The 23,834-nt window shown below is 36.8% G+C and overlaps 1 protein-coding gene across 2 annotated transcripts in view; it reads right to left on the bottom strand.

Annotated features, from left to right (window-relative positions):
- Window positions 1-23,834, bottom strand: part of FZD3 (frizzled class receptor 3) — a gene marked incomplete at its 3' end in the record, with an annotated part of 92,620 nt that overhangs the window by 42,142 nt on the left and 26,644 nt on the right. The window contains exons 3-4 of one of the 2 annotated variants that reach the window (XM_082842218.1): window positions 19,201-19,397; window positions 11,896-12,913 (exon numbers count right to left, since the gene is read on the bottom strand). In XM_082842218.1, the coding sequence (XP_082698344.1) occupies window positions 11,896-12,913; window positions 19,201-19,397 (1,215 nt within the window). The remainder of the gene's footprint in view (window positions 1-11,895; window positions 12,914-19,200; window positions 19,398-23,834) is intronic. The other variant, XM_082842219.1, reaches the window with a different exon arrangement.

Here is a 23,834-nt window from a genome sequence, read left to right as displayed (position 1 = left end):
CACGAAAAGCAAAGGTAACAAAAGCAAAAATAAACAAGTGGGATTACATCAGACTAAAAAGCTTCTGCACAGCAAAGGAAACTACCAACAAAATGAAAAGGCAACCTCCTGAATGGGAGAAAATATTTGCAAATCTTACATCTGTTAAGTACAAATATTGAATCATTACGTTGTATACCTGTAACTAATATGTTATATGTCAATTATACCTGAATCAAAAAAAAAGAAAAAACTAATCTCACATTCAACAATACTTGAAATAATAAAACAATTTGCATCTTAGGAAATACAGGCACAACCAAACTTTCTAATTTTTTTTTTTTTTTGCGGTACGCAGGCCTCTCACTGCTGTGGCTTCTCCCGTTGCGGAGCACAGGCTCCGGACGCGCAGGCTCAGCGGCCATGGCTCACGGGCCCAGCCGCTCCGCGGCATGTGGGATCTTCCGGGACTGGGGCACGAACCCGTGTCCCCTGCATCAGCAGGCGGACTCTCAACCACTGCGCCACCAGGGAAGCCCTGGACTCTTTTAAGTATACTGTGACTTACTTCTCAAAACAACCTTATGGAAAAACAAACTCTGGAAATACAAACAAGAAACCATATATGGTGGTTACTGGTAGAGATGGAGAGGGGGCGAAAATTGAGAATATGAGGAACAAGAGTAGGAATAATGCTTCACAATATATATTTTTAACATTATAAACATTACAAGTCACCTATTCAAAAAATTAAATTAAAAAACAGAATCAGAATTTTAAAAAACCATAAAGAACAAGAGGCCTATGAGAAGAGTAATAAAAGGGGGGTGGGGAGGGCATCTGTCAGGAGTTCTAGATCATCAATTGATATCTGATGCAGCTGATTATAGCATTAACCCAATTTTGGTCTATATATACATTTTGCTGTATTTTTTTTTCTACAGGATTTTAGATGTATTTCCAAATTACACATTGTTACTGGTATTTTATAGAAACAATATTTGTTTAGCTGTATATATATGTTCACAACTTTATTTCCTCATCATTCCTTCTTGCATCTCTTACTATCTATGAGATCATTTTCATTCTTCTTGAAATATAACCTTTAGAAGTTCTTTTAGTACAAGTCTTTTGGTGGTAAACTCATTTTGTTTATATGTAAATGGCTTTATTACATCTTTGTTTTTGAGAACAAATTTGAGTTTCCCAGAACATGCAAAGATGAAGTTTGCAGTTCAAGGTCTCTATTAGGGAACAGTATCTGTGAAGGAAAGAGTGGAAGCAGGATTGGGCAGAAGAAAATGACCTGCTGTGCATTCTCAGAAAAGCCTTTTGCCAAACTGGTAAGGAGTTGTGGAGTGAGTAAGGACCTTCAGAGGGTCCCATGCTGGGCCAATGGCCAGGCCTTCTTAGCCCACCTAACAATCGCTGGTTGCAGGCCACCCCAGATATGGCCTGACCTCAGATAAAGCAGCTCTCTGTACCTGAAGGGTGTCTGCTGACCCCACTCCCTGCAGCTGAGCAGCATGCCTTTCTTTAAAGGGCATCTGGAAATGCATCCCCAGGTCTACCACAACAGTTTTACAAGGTACAAAATTCTGGTTGAAAAGTTTGGTTAAATATTTATTTATTTGGTTGCACCAGGTCTTAGTTGCGGCAGGCAGGTTCCTTAGTTGCGGCATGCATATGGGATCTAGTCCCCTGACCAGGGATCGAACCCAGGCCCCCTGCATTGGGAGTGTGGGGTCTTATCCACTAAGCCACCAGGGAAGTCCCTGAAAAGTTTTTTTATCTCAACATTTAAAAGATAACATATCATCTTCTGGCTTTCACTGTTATTGTTAAGGACTCTGTTGTCATTCTACCTGTTGGTCTTTTTTAGATGATCTGTCCTTTTTTGAGACTGTTTTCAAGATTCCTATCTTTGGCATTCTACAGTTTCACTGAAGTGTGGATTTCTTTTGATTTATCCTGCTAGTGGTATATAGAACCTCCTTGGTCTGTGAATGCACAGGTTTAGCAGTTGTGGAATATTTGCAGCCATTATCTCTTGAAATATTGTCTCTCCTACATTTTCTCAATTCCCTCCTCCTGGAACTCCCTCCTGGGACTCTAATTATATTCCTATTAGGCCTTCTCATTCTGTCCTCCATTTCTCTTAACATCACTTTCATATTTTCCTTGTCTCTCTTACTTTTATTTTCACCTACTTTCACCTTTTATTTTCACCTACTACTAGTTCATTAAATTTCTCTTCAAACAGCAGTCTAAACTGCTGTTTTATATTTCAGAAATTCATCAATTGAGTATATTTCAAAAATTATCTTTCTAGATGCTTAAGTTTTTAAAAATCTTCTATTCCAAGTAGTTTCTTGTAGATCTGTAATCTTTGTGACTGTATCTGTTATTTCCATAAATGTTACACACTTATCTATTATTCAGTTTTGACAATTTCAGTATCTACAGTTCTAAGTTTGATGTTGCTATATCCAATGACTCTCAGTCATAGTGGCTTGTTTTCTCATGTGTTTGGTGTCTTTATTTTGTGAGCTATTTGGTTAATCAGTCAGTGGGAATCCTGGAGAAAGAATTTGTTCCAGCTGATTGCCAGGAGGTACAACTAACCTGCAAACACTTCAGCCTATGACCCTGATGCTTTAGGCTAGCAAGGGAGTTCTGGCTCCCTTTCTCAACTTCCCAGCTGGCCCAAGTCTCAACTTCCGCCACCGCTAGCAACCACACTTCAGTTACCTTTCCCGTCTCATCCACCTAATTGACTCTGTTTGACGAGCCCTAGCTCCTTATTGTGCTGGTTCCAATTCATAATAATTTTTGAACTGGAGGACTCTTTGGAGATCTTCCCAAAGAGTATGTAAGACCTGTGATGCCTCAAAGAGTGTGTTCTTTCCAGATTTTACTGGTTCAGACTTTAATTGTTGATGCTCCTATTCAGACTTATTGTCAGAAGTCATATTGTCTGAAGAAACCTGAGTGTATTTTATTATTTTCCTAATGTTCTACTTTAAGACAAACTTCTTAGCTCTTTCTTCAGCGAACTTACAATATTAATGAACTCAATGACCTTAACACAGCTTAAAAAGTCACTGATAGAATGTTTGTGATTCAGTAGAGGAAATAAAATGGAAGATTTCACATTTGACATGATCAGGTAGGTGGTTAGTAGTCTCTGGAATCAGAAATACAATTCACACCCCAGCTCTAGCACTTACTGTAAGAATTTGGATAGGTTGGGGCTTGCCTGGTGGTGCAGTGGTTAAGAATCCGCCTGCCAATGCAGGGGACACGGGTTCGAGCCCTGGTCCGGGAAGATCCCACATACCGTGGAGCAACTAAGCCTGTGCGCCACAACTACTGAGCCTGCGCTCTAGAGCCCACGAGCCACAACTACCGAGCCCACATGCCACAACTATTAAGCCCATGCGCCTAGAGCCTGTGCTCCACAACAAGAGAAGCCACTGCAATGAGAAGCCCTCAAACTGCAATGAAGAGGAGCCCCCACTCACTGCAACTAGAGAAAGCCTGCACGCAGCAACGAAGACCCAACACAGCCAAAAAAAAAAAACGAATCTGGATAGGTTGTATATAATTATGAGACTCAGTTCCTCATTTATAAAACTGAATACAATCTAACTTAGTGGGCTACTGTTAGGATTAAAGGAAATAATGTGTATAAATTTGCTAAGTACAGGACCTGATACATAGAACATACTTAATAACTAGAAGCTTCTCGGATTATTGCTTCTATTTTACTGTTCCCATAAACTACTCAAATTATTTCTTTAAACTGGTGTGGTGATGACTTCAAAGACAACTGTAAATAAGATTTATTGGCATGTCTTTATTATAGTGATGTACTAGAATTTATTTTATTATCATGATATAATACCAGATTTTATTGAATATTTTTAATACCATTATGTGATACAGTAAAATGATGATCCTCAAAACTCAGTAATGAGAATGAAACAGTGACAATTTCCATGGGACAGAAAAGTGCCAGAGGTTATGAAAGAATTCTCAAAGGTGATAGAGAACCACTGTTATGAAGGAATTCTCAAAGGTGATAGAGAATAATGCTTGCTGTAGTTCACAGGTTGGCAAACTACAACCTACAAACCAAATTTGCCCCAATTACGTTACTGTAAACAAAGCTTTATTGGAATACTTCCATTTGTTTACATATTGTCTATGGCTGCTTGTGCATTACACCAGCAGAGCTGAGTAGTTCCGACAAAAACCACACGGCTGGCAAAGCCTAAAATATTTACTATATGACCTTACAGAGGAAGTCTGCTGTGCCCTGCTGTAGACTGTGGCAAGTACACTGAATTTTTTTCTAAACATGTGTAAACCATTTTATACCAGATATATCTGCAGTTAAGACTTAAATTGAACTCATGGCTTAGGCTATTTATTCTGTTTAGCAGACGCCAAGATAATAGCAATTTGTATGTTTTAAAATATTAATATTTGGGCTTCCCTGGTGGCGCAGTGGTTGAGAGTCCACCTGCCAATTCAGGGGACGCGGGTTCGTGTCCCGGTCCAGGAAGATCCCACATGCCGCGGAGTGGCTGGGCCCGTGAGCCATGGACGCTGAGCCTGTGTGTCCAGAGCCTGTGCTCCGCAACAGGAGAGGCCACAACAGTGAGAGGCCCGTGTACCGCAAAAAAAAAAAAAAAAAAAAAAAAAATTATCCCAAAGTGCCATTTGACAGCATTTTACAACCTGTACATAATAGTATGAATAGTTTTTTAAATAAATTTCTTTAATATTCTATATTTCTAAAATATATTATTTTAAAATATTTTCCTACAAGAGACTTAGAATATTTTTTCAGGAATTCTCACTCTTTCCCTCTATTACAGACACTAAAAAATTTTGAGGAAAAATTAATTTGGTGCTAGGAAGTCACAGGCAGGATATTTACCACTTTAAAGATTAGTAGCATAAAAAATGATTAGTAGTATGTACTATATATTTTATACAGAATTATTTGTTGTCAGTAATGTTGGAACTGCAAAACACACCCATTTCCGTATTGTCCTTTCATAAACGATGCTGATTCCTTTTGGAATTGTCTGGTAAAGGGAAACACTCTTATCAGAAAATGAAGCTAAAATTGTTAAGTTAGATTTGATGTTATTCTGCTATTTTTGTACGTTTCTGAGTCAAGATTAGATAAACAACAGATGGGTTGCCTTGTGTGGCTGAAAGAATACAAATAATGTTTTTTTGTTTGTTTTCCACACAAATAATGTTTTTTTAATTCTACAAATGGCTCTAATGTGAATTTGACAGTCTTAGGCTGCTTCTATTATGCTAACACATTTATTTATATTTTGAAACACAGGTTCTAGTATCAAAATTCCTTGAGATATACAGCATTGGATAAGATGGATAAAAAGAGATGGAAAAAAAATGAAGGGGCACTTTAGGAAAGGAAACATGTTTTTTTGAAAATCAATGTTTAAAGAAAAAAATGATGATTCTAGTACAGAGTTTAAGAACAATCCTTTTTTAAACCTCAGGAATTATGTACTTGTAACAACAGAATACTGAAATTTTTCTTTGTGCAAGGCACTCTAGTAGGAGAAGTTTATTTTCTCATTTAATCTTCTCTGCCACCCATGAGGTAGATATTACTATATTTAACGTACTATTTCCTACATTTTACACGAGGAAACTGAGGCTCAGAGTGTTAGAGACAGGACTTCAAAGCTCATGTTTTTAACCAGTATTTTACATGTGAATGGTTTTCCAGAAATATCAACAAACTTTGAAACTTGTAAACTCTTTCATAAAATGCTTTGAGCCTCTTAGAAGCCCCTGAATAAATAAAGGGAATTACTTTTAAAGAAAAAAGAGAAAAAGAACGCTAAGTACCTGGAAAATTACTAATGTGTTATTTAAATAATACATAAAAATAAATAAATACATAAATAAATGATTAACATATAAGATGAAACACAGTCTAGGAATAAACGTTACTGATTTTAAACTGTGAAATATACATTATTCTGAAAACTCAAGCTACATTTCACAATTAATTCTTGATTCAGGCATTAAATATTACTGTCTCAAGTTTCATTTAATATGCACTTTTAAAATAGACTGTTCTTGAAAAAACAGTTGGTACAAAGTATTTTAAAATCCAAACAGCAAATTTCTGTTTTCAGCAAGGACACTCATTTTAAATATTTTAAAATACTTTACACAAGCCCATTTTTCTTCAAATTATGGACTTAAATACATGCAATTTACATTAAACCCAATTGGTATTTTGAAACAATGTGATCAACTACCTCACAAGCTGATTTTTCAAATGTTTTAAAGCTTCAGTACTATAAGAAATGACTATAAAGCAAACTCACTGATTTTCAAGTGAATATATATTCAAATATTACGTTCTCTAAGTCACCCGAGGAGGCTACCTCAAGTATAACATCATTGCTTAACACATTTTAAAAACTTCTCATTAGGAATTATCATCAGAACCTGCTAAGCATTCTTTTAGGTATGCTCAGTAATAGCAAATCTTGTTCAATTATGTATGGATATTACTTCAAATAGAAATTTAACATCTCTAATGCTCAATTCAAAAGTCTATATAAGATTCCCCTAAAGTAAAATTCTGAATGAAAGTTAGTATTAAAATTCTAGTACTTGAAGCCTTCCCTGGTGGCACAGTGGTTAAGAATCCGCCTGCCAATGCAGGAGACACGGGTTCAACCCCTGGCCCAGGAAGATTCCACATGCCGCGGACCAACTAAGCCCACGCGCCACAACTACTGAGCTTGCACTCTACAGCCCGTGAGACACAACTACTGAGCCCACGTGCCACAACTACGGACGCCCACGCTCCTAGAGCCCGTGCTCTACAACAAGAGAAGCCATGACAATGAGAAGCCTGTGCACCTCAACGAAGAGTAGATGCCGCTCGGCACAACTAGAGAAAGCCCGCGCATAGCACCGAAGACCCAATACAGCCAAAATAAAAACAAATAAATAAATAAATTTATTTAAAAAAAAATTCTAGTATTTGAGTTCCACTTATATGAGGTCCCCAGAGTAGTCAAATTCATAGAGACATAAAGTAGAAAAATGGTTGCCAAAGGCTCGGAGGCAGGGAGGAATGGGGAGTTACTGATTAATGGGTGCAGAATTTCAGTTGAGAAAGATGAAACTTCTCTCTCCTTACTTCAAAGATACCATGACAGAGGTTTTTTTTTTTTTGTGGTACGCGGGCCTCTCACTGCAGTGGCCTCTCCCGTTGCGGAGCACAGGCTCCGGACGCGCAGGCTCAGAGGCCCTGGCTCACGGGCCTAGCCGCTCCGCGGCATGTGGGATCTTCCCGGACTGGGGCACAAACCCATGTCCCCTGCATCGGCAGGCGGACTCTCAACCACTGCGCCACCAGGGAAGCCCAACAGAGGGTTTTTACAGGAGGATATACCAGCCCTTTCAAAGAACAGACAGACCCTATTTATTGTAAAAACTGTTTCAATGAATAGAAGAAAAAAACCTCATTTTATGAAGCTATTATAACCTTGACACCAAAAAGGAAAAGGACAGGGCAAGAAAAGCAAAATGACCACAATCTATATCACTCATGAGTATAGATGGAAAAATCTTAAATAAAACATAAGAATTGGAAAGCAAACAAGATATGAATTTGTCCTTATTTGCAGACAAGAGGATTTCTACAAAGAATATCTAAGAGAACCGATATGCAGTTAGAACTAACAGAAGAGTGTAGCAGGGACGCTCAATATAAGGTCAATATGCAAAAATCAGTGGCATTCTTGTACACCAGCAATAACCAAATGAGAAGTGTAATACAGAAAAGACCTCATTCACAACTGCAACAAAAACTGTATGGTACCTATGAACAAATGAATGAATACATACATAAAGAAAGAAACTAAAAGATACTAAAACTCAGTATTACAAAGATAGCAATTTCTCCCAGATTCATTTAAAACCTAAAACAATTTCAATAAAAATCCAAAGTGTTTTTCATGGATAAATTATTCTAAAATTCATATAGAAAAGTGCCAAGATGGTTAAAATAATTTTGAAGACGAATAAGGTAGAGGAAATGTGGAATTGTTACAAGGTTATACAAACAGACCAGTGCACAAAAGAGAGAGCCTAAAAATGGAACTTGTATACTATAGCCGTTGCATTACAGTTCAGATGGGCTATTTGATAAATGGTGCAAAAAGCATACTGCTTATTCATATGAAAAAATAAAATTATGTTACTCATAACATACATAAAAATAAATTTCAAGGGATTAGAGCTATGAATCAAAACATCAAATTTTAAAAACTGCTAGAAAAAATATGGCAGACCATTTTTATGACTTTGAGAGGCAGGGAAGGATTTCTTAAAACACAAAAGGCAAAGAAAACACAAAGTGAAAAGACAAGGTACAGAGCAGAATAAGATACCTGCAATGCAAACAACTGACAAAGAATTAAAACAACAAAAGGCAAATAACCTAACAGAGCAATGGACAACAGTAACAAACAGGCAAATCACAGAAGAGAAACCCCAAATAGCCAATAAAAATATGAAAACATACTGAACCTTATGAGGAATAAGGGAAATAAAAATCATGATAGACCTGAGACATTGTTTCAAAGGTTGGCAAAAAGCTAAAAGCCTGAGAACACCAAGATGGGGAGAAATGGGGAATTCATACTCTATACTGGGAGTGTAAATTAAAATAACCACTTGAGTTGAAGATGCACATATGTTACAATTCCACAATTACACTTTTGGGTATACAGCCCATGGAAATTCTTGGTCATGTACAAGGAAGACAGGTATTACAACAGCAAAAAAACTTGAAAACTATATGTCTGTCCATCAACAAAATAATGAGTGAACAAACAGCAGTATATTTATACATTAGATTACTGCAGTTAAAATGGACAAGTTAGTGGTACACATATCGGCATGCATATTCTCAAAAACTTAAAACAAATATAGCATTTCCTAAAGTTTGGTATTGGATGGTTTAAAAAAACATTTATATATGTATGTATGTGTGTGTGTATACATATCAATAACAGCAGCAACAATAAATGAAAAAAATGAACAATAGAGCTAACATTTGAGCACTTATTATGTAGAAGGCACTCTTCTTCTAAGTGTTTGCATGTAGACTCCTAAATACAACCCTAGTAGACAGATTCTACTACTATTTGTATCTAATATGATTACTCTTTCATTACTATTAGATTCTATTACTCATTTTACAGATGAGGAACTGAAGTAGAGAGAGATGAAGCTGATCTAAGGTTATAAAACTAGTAAATAATGAGAGTTAGATATGAAGCCAGTATTCCTAACCCAGACTTTACAGCTTAATAACTATGCTACTGTTATTATACCATTCTCTATTCTTTTTAGGATGTTGGAAATCCAACATTATTTCTGTAAGTTGGAAATAAAAAATCACTTTTAACCTATGACTATAAAGAGATGCATACACACACATTTTTGTGCAACTCAAACTGGTTCTAAAGATGCTAAAAGAATTCTAGGAATGTCTTGAAAATAGCAGCAGCCCAACTATTCTAATTTACTAATTTACATGTTTGAGGTTTGGTATGTTTCAGATCATTATTTCAGAGCGAGACATTATTTGTTCAATAGCCCTAAGACAATATATATTTGGAATCCTAGAAACCTTATATTGAGAAGCGCACAATGTAATTCAACCATCTCTTTCACTCTCGTTAGGGGCAAAATTTGATTACTTAGCTTCAGGTCTGAAACCTCACATTAAGAGTTTTAATAAGTAATTCTGTCAAGAAGTGTAATACAATTTCAATTATTCATTTTTTCTGGTCTTTCAATTATGAGTTGTTTTTTTAAAAGCCAGTAGCTAATATTTATACAATAAAATTAATTTTGTATTGGACTATTTATACCACAAAATAAAAAAGGGGGAATTGGCATTCTCAGTCATCAAATATTTATGAGCATTGACTATGTGCTAATCACACACTCCTTGTCTGCAGTACCACTGTTACCATTTCTTAAAAAATGTCTTTTCGGGGCTTCCCCGGTGGCGCAGTGGTTAAGAATCTGCCTGCCAATGCAGGGGACACAGGTTCGATCCCTGGTCCGGGAAGATCCCACATGCCACAGAGCAACTAAGCCCATGCACCACAACTACTGAGCTTGTGCTGTAGAGCCTACGAGCCACAACTACTGAGCCCACGTGCCACAACTACTGAAGCCCGTGTGTCTAGAGCCTGTGCTCTCCGTGACAGGAGAAGCCATGACAATGAGAAGCCCACGCACCACAACGAAGAGTGGCCCCCGCTCGCCACAACTAGAGAAAGCCCACGCACAGCAAAGAAGACCCAACACAGCCAAAAATGAAAACAAATAAGTTTATAAAAATAATATATGAAAAAAATATATATAATATATGTATTTTAAAAAAAAAGTCTTTTCGAACTTCCCTGGTGGGGCAGTGGTTAAGAATCTGCCCACCAACGCAGGGGACACGGGTTTGAACCCTGGTCCAGGGAGATCCCACATGCCATGAAGCAACTAAGCCCATGCGCCACAACTACTGAGCCTGTGGGTCTAGAGCCTGCAAGCCACAAGTACTGAGCCCACGAGCCTAGAGCCCGTGCTCCGCAACAAAAGAAGCCACCGCAATGAGAAGCCTGTGCACCGCAACGAAGAGTAGCCCCCGCTTGCCACAACAGAAGGCGCGCATGCAGCAACAAAGACCCAACACAGCCAAAAATAAATAAATGAAATAAATAAATTTATTTTTAAAAAGTCTTTGCTTCTCAATCTACACATTCACATTCTCAATGCCATCATCTACTAACCTACAGAACGTGCTTTCAAAAAATATGAAAAAGAAGTTCTTGCTTTCAAAGAGTTCACTGTCTAGTAGGGAAAAGAGACAAGTAAACGTAAGTTATCTATAATGCATAAGTACTTTAAAGGTATTTAAAAGGTATTAGAGAAATGTAAGGGTTGGGGGAGATGAAAGGGTGGCTGGTGCACTTTGAGAACGGGGAAGCTGGAGCACAATGAACATAAGACACCAAGTGGAGGCAATCTTTCAAGAAAACTTGTCTTAAAAGAAAGAAGAGAGGGTAATAGCTAGGAGCATAGGTTCTAAAGAGGTTTTAAGATGAGAGAGATAAATACTTAGCATCAATCCCTCTAAACTGCTTTCCTTGTTCCATTTCCTCTCCTAGAACTAAATCCAAGCGGAGTGTGAACAAGTCACTTAGTAATTCTAAGCCTCAAATGAGACAGATGTTTAAGAACTCTAAATTATAGAGAGAACCTGAATAAATAATCTCTAAAGTCCTCTCTAGATCTAAAATTCTATGATTCTATGATTATTTGATCTCTTTAAACTCAAAGGTAAAACACTTCAGTATGCCAAAAAGAAAAACCAAGACTATTTAAGAGATGAACTTGTTTGTACAACTGTGTCCTATTTTTTTTTTTTTTTTGCAAAACTGTTAAAACAATCCTTATTCTGAATATCAGTAAAATTTCCACAGAAAGACACTGCCTTTTAATCAACAACTTCCCCTCAAACCTGCAGACTTCTAAATAATCAACAAGCAACTATTTTGGGATAACAGAAGTAAAGTGCTTAAAAGCCCACAGCTTGGACTTGTAAAAGTCATCTTTTAAAAGGAAAATGTTTATAGAAACACGTGTATGACATTCTTACTACAGTAAATTTGTTCATTATCTTCACTTTAAAATTTTAACGTACAGGTCATTCATGAAGAGTTAAAAAAAGACAAAATAACAACAACAAAAAAACAATCAGCTAAGATTAGCTCTTTTCACTGCCACATATTCTGAAATTTAGAACAAGGTTTCCCTTACCTGATATGGACATGGAATGTGATATTCTCTGCAGCGTTCTTGTATCCATGTTGTTTCCCAGATGCCACGGTAAGCTTGCTCATAAAAGTAGCATCCAATTACAACCAAGAGTGGTACAAGATAAAGAATGCTGAAAACACCAATCCGGATCATAAACTTCACCAGTTTATCTTGGTTCTCCTTTTCTAATGGAATCTCAATTCGAACTCTGTTTAGGGATATGATGCCGGCTAAGAGAAGTGAAACCCCAACTACCACATACAGGCAGAGGGGTGCAAGAACAAAATACCTCAATGAATCAACATCGTAGAGGCCAACAAAACACACGCCACTGATATTGTCACCTTCAATTTTATTCATCGCTAAAAGGATGATAGTTAGAGTTCCAGGGATGCCCCACGCGCTGGCGTGAAATAGCAATGCCTTCTTCTCAATAGCTTCACTACCCCACTTTGGCACAGCTGCCAAGAACCACGTGATGGTAAGAATTACCCACCAAACGCTGCCAGCCATAGTAAAAAAATAGAGTACCATAAAAAGCATGGTACAGGCTTTATTATGAGATCCTTGTGTCACTGTGGAAGCCTTATATTGTGCAGGGCTAGATGCATTGCAGGCTACTCGGTCCTCAAGCAAAAACCCAATAAAGAAAATTAACGATACCATCATGTAGCAGACTGCATAAAATATAATAGGTCTTTCAGGATAACGGAATCTTGTGACATCAATCAAAAAAGTTAAAAAAGTAAATAATGTGGCAGAGAGGCAAATGATTGAAATCAATCCTATGAAATATCGAGCAAATGAAAGTTCTTCTCTCCTAAAGTACATATTTGGACAAGGAGGTGAACAATCACGCACGTGCAAAAAAGAATAGCCAAGATCAGGATCAATTTTCAACTCTCGGGGACACCAAAAACCATAGTCCCTCTGCACTGCCACTGGGGCTCCTTCAGTAGGATCTCCAGCTAAATTCAGATCCACAAGTCGAGGATACGGCTCATCACAATCTGGGAACCTAAAAATACAAGACGAGAACCATTTTTACTTATTGGGAACCTAATGATCTGGATTTCCAAATTTAGCACCTGTGGTGTATTCTTATGTCCTTGGAGCACATTACAATTAAGTGGAAGAAATAATGCAAATGGTCATATTTTGTTTGTGGGTCATAAAACTAGATTTTACACAGCTGACAAAAAAAATGAAAAATTTATACTTAATTTTGTTTTGGCTTCAAAAAGATTACTCTTTATTAAAGTAGTCAGGCATAGCCATCAATAAATAGTGTATTTACATACTATTTATTTAGGACACACAGTTTAGAGTAAGATTTCAAAATATAAATTAAAAATATATATATATAATAAATATACATTAAAAAAAAGCTCCAACAGAATAGTAGCTAAAAGTTACTTCTTTCTAAAGTTTAATTACAATATAGTCCTCAATTTACCCTAGACTCAAATAGAACTTTCTTAAAAATAAATGTTAAAAATCTTCCCTAATTGCATGGCCCAAAGTGTTTTGAGTTAGATTAGCACTAAAAATCCTTACAAGTGGCTTAGTTTTAGATCTTTTCTTCCCATTTAAAATCCACTCTCTGCTTACCATATTGGTTAATTAAAGTCCTCCTAAGGTCTCTAATGTCAACTAGTTCTTTCCTACCACTACTAATGTCTCTCCAATCCACTGCATTCTCTATTCCAGTTATTCTCAAACACTGATGTGCATGAGAAAAACTTAAGGTCATTTTAAAATACAAATTCTTGGTCCTCACCACCTCAAATCTTATTTCACTATGCCTGTGTTAGGGCCAAAGAAATCTGCATTTTGACAATTTTCCAGACTTGAGAAAGCGTCATAACCATAGTATAGAAAAAACAGGGCTGTGCTGCAGACATACACTATTGAGAGTACTATTCTCATGAACTTCCTGCATCTTCAATTTTCTTGCCAGCATCAGTTTCTAAGCCTTCAGACTCCCACCAACTAGATATTTAGCAGTTATATGCATCAAATAGTTTCGAAGAAACTATCACTGATATTAAGTTTGCCATATATATGTATAACCTTACACTGAAGCTGATTAATCTTTTATTTTCTAATACAAACCATTTTCTTCACAGGGCTTGGATTATAAAGCCAAATGACAGAAACTTACTGCATGCAGGCATTTACTGGAATTCTACAGTATGCCAGGGCTTTAACAGAAAAAGACCCCAAAACCCAGGATCTCTATCCTTGAGTCCAAAAGGAGGCAAAAACTTGTAAACACAACACAAAATACAGCAGTGTGATATATGAAGCAATCAAAACTTATATAAAATATAAAAATGATATAAAGAAGAATTAATTATTTCAGGGTAACAGGTTATGAGACTTCATAGAGCAAGACCCTCAACACAGGATCTCTGAATCAGTATTTGCCAGTATTGGCAGTATGGCAATCAGTATTCTAGCAAGAAACGGGAACAAAGGCACGGAGGTTTGAACAGGGTGTGTTTAGCATTGCTGGGGCATGAGGAGTGCATGAATTGTGACAGGAGATAAGGTTTAGAGAGGTAAGCACATTCCAGAAATATATGTGCATGTGTGTGTATGTATGTATGTATAAACATTGATATAAATATATCAATGGCTGTATCTGTATATCCAACTGCCAATTCACCATATACACACCCCGCACTCTTTAACCCTCCCAAAACCAAACTCTTGATTTCCACTCCTTAGTTTCTCCATTTCCACAAATGGTAATCCCATTCTTCTAGTCGCTCAGGCCAAAAACCTTACAGTCCTCCTTGAAATCCCTTCTCCCTCATATCCACCTCACAACCTACCAGCACTTCCTGTCATTCTACTTTGCGATGTTTCCAGAATCTGACCACTTTCCATTTCATCTACTGCGGCCACCCAGTCTGAGCCATTAGTACCTCATCCCTGGACTTCTGGAGTGGTTTCCAGTTTATCTCCAACTCCACACAAGAGCCAGAGTGATCCTTTAAAGACATGTCACTCCTGTGTTCATGATCATGTCTCTTCTGCTCAAAATTCTAATGGCTTCCCTTCTCACTCAGTCAAATCCAAATTCCGTAAGAGAGCTCTAAAGACCCACCCCCAGTCCTTTTCTGATCTTATTTCCTTCCCTTCTCCCTTACTCACTTGGCTCCAGCCTCTTTGGTGTCCTGTGAATATACCAGCATGCTTCCACTTCAGAGCCTTTGCACTTGTTGCTCTGCTTCTTCTGCCTGGACTGTTCTTCCCTAGATATCTATATAACCTGTTCTCTCATTTCATTCAGATTCCTGTCTCACTGCCTCCTTATTGAAAAGGACTTCCTCAACATCTCCATAGAAAATAGAGTCCTTCTGCTTCCCCATATTGTATCACTATCACCTAACTCTATTCTTTCTTACTAACATTCATGACCATCTGACATTATCTATTTATTTATCTCCTACTACTACCACCACAACTAGAATTTTAGCTCCATAAGAACAGAGACTACGTTTTGTTCACTACTCACCTTCACTATCTAGAATAGTGTCTAGCACACAGAAGACATCCAATTAATATTTGCTGAATTGATGATAAATTGAATAAATTTATCATATAGTTGAATAAATATATTCATATAGCCCTCACCAAGTAATTAGAAAGATGACTAGAAGGAGTGTGGAAGACACTTGAGCTGGGCAAAAATGAGAGCAGAGATATCAGTTGAGCCATAACTAAAACCAGATAAGGCAGTGAGAATGAGACAGCTATGAAATTATTTAGATAAAAGCAACAGAATCTATAACTGACTGGATGTGGGAGCTTAGGTCAATGAAGGAGGACTATGCCTTCCAGGAATTAAAAAAATGAGCAAGGAGTAAAATCAATTTTAGACATGTTAAAATTGAGGTATTTGAGACAAATTCAGGTTACCAGTGGCTGCTGGATATGCAGATTTGGAACTTAGCAGAAAGATGCCAAGGCTACAGATTTAGATTTAGGATCCATCAGCATATGAATAAGAATTAAAATCAGTGAGATGGGATTATCCAGGGAAAGCATGCAGAATCAAAAAAAACAGGAACAGAACTCTAAGAAACACCAGAAAGAGGAAGAGGATGCAAGAAAATAAATTGAAAAGGACTGGTCTGAGATGTAGCAGACCACAACAGTTCACGCAAAATGGCCTAATGGATTTTCAGGAAAGGAGGACAGGCTAAGGTTGAGGGGAATACAGGTCAAATACAGAATAAAGGTGAAATATGGGTTTGAAATGAGTGACATAGATTTGGCATAAGTGCTGAGGAGAATGAACAGAAATTTTCCTGTTGACCAAATTGGAAACTGACCAAAGACAAAGAGCAAATAGAGTTGCTATGGTTTAAAATGTCTATCAATAGGAAAATGAATAAGCAAAATACAGTATATTTATACAATGGAAGACTACTCAGCAAGAAAAAGCACTACTGATGAACACAAGAACATATTAATGACTCTTGAAAACAGAGCGAAGAAGGGCCATCTCAACCTGAGCAAAAGAAGAGTTACACAACAAGTACATATTGTATGACTCCATTTGTATGAAGTTCTAGAATAGACAAAGTAATTATTGATACTTTGGAAGGATGTTAAACAGTAGTTCCTTCCAGAGGATGGTATAGACAAGGATTGACCATCAAGGAGCATGAGAGCATGAAGTAATGGTAATGATGATGTTCTACATCTTTCTGAGGATTTGGCTTACTCAGGTGCAGGCACTTGTCAAAACTCAGATATCTTTAGATTTGTGCATTTCCTTGTAAAGTTTTAAACTGAAAGAAAAAACTGTAGACAAATGTTGAATTCTAGTTAGTGAAAGACTGATAAAATATTTGTGAGGGCAATAACTGTTGTCTCTACTTTACTTTGAAATACACACAAAGAATAAGGTAGATTAATGGATCAATAGAGGGATGGACAAATATGAAAAGCAAACATAATAAAACAATGGTAGAAATCTGGGTGGTAGTTAAAAAAAAAGTTGCTATGGTTTAAATCATTAAATATGCAGCATAATTAATTTGTAAGAAATTAGTTGAGCTGGAGATCTGAACAAGTACAGTGGAAGGAATGAGTTGAAACTGCTAGCAAAAGTATTACTTTATGTGATGGACCACAAAGTTTAACCTAAGTAAGAAAATAAATAAGATCAAGAAGGGAGCTATAAGTGGAGGGGGGGGAACCCAAAAGTCTGGGGGTGTCCATGAAGTTGAAAAACAGGTACAGTAGGAACAACGATATGAGAGATGTGGAAGAATGAAATGTTATTATGAAAGATTTGTTTGCCAGAGTTTAAGATTTAAGAGTTAGACAATCCCAGGCAATACTGAGGACATAAAACAGATTTAACCCTATCAAAACAAATAAAGATAGATCATAATGACACTTCTATACTTGTATATAACTGATTAAAATAAAAAGACCACTAAACAATAGGAGTTAGATACAAAAAACATAAAATAGGGTTCCTGCCCAGGTAATTCGTAACTGTTGTTATAAATACCAAGAAATCTACAAACTTCTGAAAGCGGGACTATAAATATTACCAGGTTTTGGGGAGAAAGTGGATGAAGGGTTTGATGGGGTAGATAAGAGAGTGTGTTAAATAGGTGGGAAATAGAGCAGACAAATATGAGAAAGCAAAATGCCAGTGAACTGACTACAAGTAACAAATACATGTTTTATTAAGTTCTTCCATCTGTCAAATGAGAGTAACAACACCTGCCTTTCACCTGTCTCCAAGGGCTACTGTCATATGATAAACAAATTAATTTTAAACATGAAGGAGAAAAAAGTGTTCTGTGCAGCACTGCCCATAATAGCAGAAACCTAGAAGTAACTTAAATGATCATCAGTAGGAGATGGCTAAATAACTATAGGATGGTAATACAATTGGCCATTATATAGCAATTAAGAGGAATGAACCAGAGTTACAGATATAAACACAGATACATGTAAAAAAAAATTAATGTTGTTGGGCTTCCCTGGTGGCGCAGTGGTTGAGAGTCCGCCTGCCGATGCGGGGGACGCCGGTTCGTGCCCCGGTCCGGGAAGATCCCACATGCCGCGGAGCGGCTGGGCCCGTGAGCCATGGCCGCTGAGCCTGCGCGTCCGGAGCCTGTGCTCCGCAGCGGGAGAGGCCACAACAGTGAGCGGCCCACAGACCACAAAAAAAAAAAAAAAAAAAAAAAAAAAATTATTGTTGTTTATGGATATGTATATATGTAGTAAGAGTATAAAAACAAAGATAGGAATGATTAACAACAAATTCAACATAATGATTATCTCATCTCTGGGGAGAAAAGAAGGAAATGCAATCAAGATGGGTACTAAGAAAGGAAACTTCAACTCTATCTGTACTGTTTTATTTCTTAAAAAAAGAAATCTGGGGACTTCCCTGGCAGTCCAGTGGTTAGGACTCGATGCTCTCACTGACAGGGCCCTGGGTTCAATCCCTGGTTGAGGATCTAAGATCCCAAAAGTCATGTGGCGCAGCCAAAAAAAAAAAGAAAATCTGAAGCAAACATTGCAAAATAGTAAGACTGGACAAAGCTAGGTAATAAGAGTTTCATAAGTGTTCATCTTATTCTTTATCCTTGAAACTTTAAGAATACAAAAGGCACAACATTATTATACAAGAAATACAGTATTACTACTGTATATGTTATTACTAATAATAATGTTCTCTCGTACAAATCTATAACACTGTCTGGTAAATATCCTCAAACCTTTAGGAAATGCTTACAATCTATATATTGGAAGTGATTTGAAAAGTATCTGACATTTTCTGGGTCTGGGTATATTAATACATGACAAAAATGGAACTGACAGGACTACTGTAGTCATTAACACATTTAAATCATAAAGATATTTGAGTCCCATTAAAATCATTAAACATATTTAATAATGAGGTAACAAATGATTATATTCTCTATATTTTCTAATTTTTTAATAAATGGCATTACTTTTATAACCAGAAAAAATCTGTAAGGGAGAGAAATCAACAAGCAATATCTTGATTATGTTTTTCTTAATTTGATTATTTAAAAAATTTCTTCATAGAACGTTTTTCTTTTCCCACCTTTTTCATTTAGTGCTTCCAAATTCCTAAGGAAATGAAAAGCTCTGAGGCCATGAAACTGCTGTTCACAATTATGACTAATATACACACTTCAAAAAAGTTCTTAAAAACTGATGAACTAGAAGACAAATAATTTTAAATATACTGCAACATAAGTAATGGTCCATGAAAATCTATGATTTTCGCACCTACTGCATTCCATATCTTCAGGCCAAGGAACACCAAACATCTCCATGAGCTTCGAACACTCACTGTAAGCCCGTTGACAGAGCCTACGGCAGGGAAGTGTGACACGTCCGTATTCCATACAAATAGGAGCGTAGAGTGCACAAAGAAATGGCCGGAAATCCCGAGAACAATCCAAATTCACCATAGGGTGGAATGGCTAGGAGAAAGTTAAAATCAAATCATTAGATAAAGAGTTGCATACAAGTTAAAGTTTTCTACATATAATACGGCAATATTCTTTTTTTTTTAAAATCTGTTTTAAAAGATTTCTGAAGGCAATTAAAATTTTCTAAAGGGGAGTTTGTTTTTTTCAACAAAACCCTCTTAGCCCTATCCCTGGAGATTCTGATTTGGTTAAGTATGAGGTGTATCCCAGAATCTATACATATTTTAATTGTTACAGGTGATATTAATGAAAAGGCCTGGCTGAGAACCATTAACAACAATATGATGCATTTTACATAGAAAAATCCACAAAAGATATGTGTCAAACGCTCAGAAGTGTGATTAGTGCTTGGTGATAGGATTACAAGAGATTTAAATTTTCTTCTTTTTATGTATTTCAATTTCTATATTTTCTTCAATTAACGTGTATCAATAGGAGAGAGAGGACAAGAAGTGAAAGGAAAGGGTGGGGGAGGAAGAGAAGTAGTTATACACAGTAGTACATATTTTGAGGGTGGGAGGTAGGTAAGAGATCTTACTTTGGTCTTACATTTTCTTTTTCTTTGTACATTAAAAAAATTCTTTTTAAAAAACGGGAGTTCTTTCAACTCTGAAATCACATGATGTAAACAGAGCTCACAATGTTAAGCTGATATTAAGGAAACAAAAGAAAAAACAGTGGCCCCAAACATAAAACCATACTAAAATCATCATTATAACCATAGGAATAGATCAATTATCCCAAGAAATGTGCACCTAGGCTTTTGACTACCAAATATCTTTTCCACTTGTTTATATAACAGTTTCAGAGTCACTGCTGATTTTGAACTGATAACAGATGTTCTCACCACCAGGCCTTTCCATTAAGACTCAATCAACTTATTTCTACATCGATATAAAACATTTTCCAGAGTCCTTCTATACACAACACAGTCAGAAAACCAAGTCTCTTAAAGAAACTGGTGTCAAAGAAGTTAACTATAATGGATGTGATAACTGATATATAACAATAAACTATATGTGACTATCACTTCCAAGTATGAAGAGGTAATTTGTGTTAAATCAATGTTTCCATCAAGAACAACTTCAGGGCTTCCCTGGTGGCGCAGTGGTTGAGAGTCCGCCTGCCGATGCAGGGGACACAGGTTCGTGCCCCGGTCCGGGAGGATCCCACATGCCGCGGAGCGGCTGGGCCCGTGAGTCATGGCCGCTGGGAGCCTGTGCTCCGCAGCGGGAGAGGCCACGGCAGTGAGAGGCCCGTGTACAGCAAAAAAAAAAAAAAAAAAAAGAACAACTTCAAAATACAGGAAAGAAAGTTTTAAAAATACCTATTTAAAGCTATTAGAGAAGTAGTGAAGGAAAAGAACTAGACAGACCAAGAATCTAGAGAGCTTGGAAGCATGGAGTGGTGGCCTGATAAGTGCAGCCACTTTTCCAAGGAGGTATCTGTTGAATCTGGGTATAAGGCAAGAAGCTGAGAATCAAGCCTAGGCTGGTGCTAGAGAACCAAGAAACCAGCAGAGCTCTGGTAGTCTTGCAAGACTAGAAATAATACATGTATATGTATAACTGAATCACTTTGCTATACACCTGAAACTAACACAACATTGTTAATCAACTATGCTCCAATTAAAAAAAAAAGACTACAGACAAAATGAGAAACAAAAGGAACAGATGGGTGAAAAGGGGAAGTACCTAGAATTGGGCCTGACAAAGAGCCAGTTTTCCCTTCAAGATATTTGAAAATTCTGAAGCTACACAGGGAAGGAGGCTAGGAAGCTAAGAAGAAAGCTCTGAAAAGCAGAGTGGAGATTTTGGAAGTTTTATCAGTAGGAGGAAACATGAATTAGAGGTTCAAGTCTTGCCAGGGGAAGTGGGAAATGAACATACCACACTCTCAGCTGGAAGCCCCTGAGTGACTACACTTCAGTAGCCGGGGCAAATGACAGGGAGGCAGAGACCTATGAAAAATGAAACCCAGCCTCAACTCAGCTCAGTCCCTCACTGAATTAAGGTGATCAGCCCCCATTTATCTGCTAAGCAGAAGAAAGGGTGAGCTTTCTCTGGAGTAGTAATATAACATCATGTAGAAGCTCACCAATATTTTGTAATGTCTACTACTCAATAAAAAATACTAGGCATTCCAAGAGACAGGACCATATGACTGAAAAACAAAAGAAAAAATTACAGTGTTTTGGTAATCCCAGCTATTGGACTTAGTAGACAAGACTGTATATAAGAAATATGTTCAAGAAAATAAAAGATGAAGAATTCCAGAAAATTGGAATCTATCATAAGAGGAACCAAAGAGAAATTCTATAAGTGCAATACATAAATGCTGAAATTAAGAACTTATTAGATATGTCAGAAGATAGAACTGGAAGAATGGAAAACAAGGCAATAGGAAATATCCAAACAGAAGCACACAGATCAAAAAATACTGAAAAATACAGAAAAGAGCATAACAGACATGTAAAACACATGAAAAAAATCTAAAATATGCATAACTGAAACCTCAAAAGAGGAAAGAGGGAATGAGCAGAGGCAATATATTAAAAGATGATGGCCAAGGATTTGTCAAAACTGATTAAAGACAACAACCCACAGATTCAAAAAGTTCTGCAAATCCCCAGAAGAATAAATATAATTAAAAAAAGACACCTAAGCATATCTCATTTAAATTGCTGAAAACCAAAGAAAAACATCTTAAAAGCAGCCAGTGGGAAAAAAGACACCTTACCTTCAACAGAACAACTGTTGTTGGACTTTCGAATACTATAAAACAACAGAATGACTACTTAAAGAGCTGAGAGAAAACAACTGCTCACCATAACTCTATGGCCAGCAAAAATACCCTTTATAAGTGAAGGCAAAGTAAAGACATCTTCAGACAGATAAAAAACTGAGAAAACTAGTCACTAGCAAACCTGCACTAGAAGACAAAAGAAAAATAATCTAAGATGAAAATTCAAAAGGAATTAAAAGCAACAAAAGAGGTGAATATGTGGGAAAATATAAATATTCTCTGTATAAACAAACAATAATGGGGGCTTCCCTGGTGGCACAGTAGTTAAGAATCCGCCTGCCAATGTAGGGGACATGGGTTCGAGCCCTGGTCCAGGAAGATCCCACATGCTGCGGAGCAACTAAGCCCATGCACCACAACTGCTGAGCCTGCGCTCTGGAGTCTGCAAGCCACAACTACTGAAGCCTGTGAGCCTAGAGATCATGCTCTGCAACAAGAGAAGCCACTGCAATGAGAAGCCCACGCACTGCAATGAGAAGTCTGTGCACCGCAATGAAGAATGGTCCCTGCTCACTGCAACTAGAAAAAGCCCGCATGCAGCAACAAAGACCCAACGCAGCCAAAAATAAATAAATAAATAAAATAAATTTTTTAAAAACCCAATGCAGAGACAAAAATATGAAAAGTTTAAAAAATAAACAAATGAAAATGTCTTAAAATACATACAAAATACATGTAAATTAATATGTGTAATAATAAAATGATAAAGATGGGGGTCAGAGGAAGACTAATGGGAGAATGATCGAAGTTATTATTTTTACTATAATACTATAAGTCAAGGGTACATATAATTTCTAGGGTAAGCAATAAAAGAATGCACAACTAACAAGGTAATAAAGAGAGAAATAGAACAATACAAAAGAAGTCAAGACAGCAGAGAAAAAAGAATACAAAACAGTTTGGAAAAATTGAAATTAAGTAATAAGATAGTAGATATTAACCCAAGTACATCACTAATTGCATTATATATAAATGGCCTAAAGACTATGTAAAAGAGTAAAGTTGTTGGACTAGGTACAAATAAAATCAAAACAAAACAAAAAAAAACCCTATGCCGTTTACAAAGACACGTTTTTCAATATAAGGATAGAGATAGGTTAAAACTAAAAAGACGGCAAACAATAAACAATGAAAGAACCAACCAAAAACAAGACTATACTTTATGACAAGGAGTGTTCCCAGAGATAAAGAAGGTCATTTCTTAAAGACAAAATAAAAGAATCAATTCACCATGACTAAAAAGTAAATCTAAACATATATGTACCACTTAACACAGCTTTAAATTATTTTAATAAAAAACAGAAGTAAAATGGGACATACACAAATCCACAATCAGAGTGAGTTTGATACACTTCTCTCAATAAGAAGAGTGAGACAAAAATTCTATGAGAATACAGAAAATCTGAACAAGTCAATTAGAAACTTGACCTAAACAACATATTTATAATCATGGCACCCAACAATGAGTGGAACCTATTTAACATACACATGGAATCTTTACCAAAACTGGCCATATTGTAAGTCCTAAAATAAGCCACAAAAAACTTCTTAGTACTAAAACCATTCAGACTGTTCTATGACTAAAATGGAATTAAGGTAGATATCAATTACAAAAAGAACCCT

The sequence above is a fragment of the Leucopleurus acutus genome, assembly GCF_964270905.1.
Source record: "Leucopleurus acutus genome assembly, chromosome: 7".
NCBI lineage: Eukaryota > Metazoa > Chordata > Mammalia > Artiodactyla > Delphinidae > Leucopleurus > Leucopleurus acutus.
Note: the sequence above shows the minus strand (reverse complement) of the source record. Positions and strands in the feature narration are given on the sequence as shown.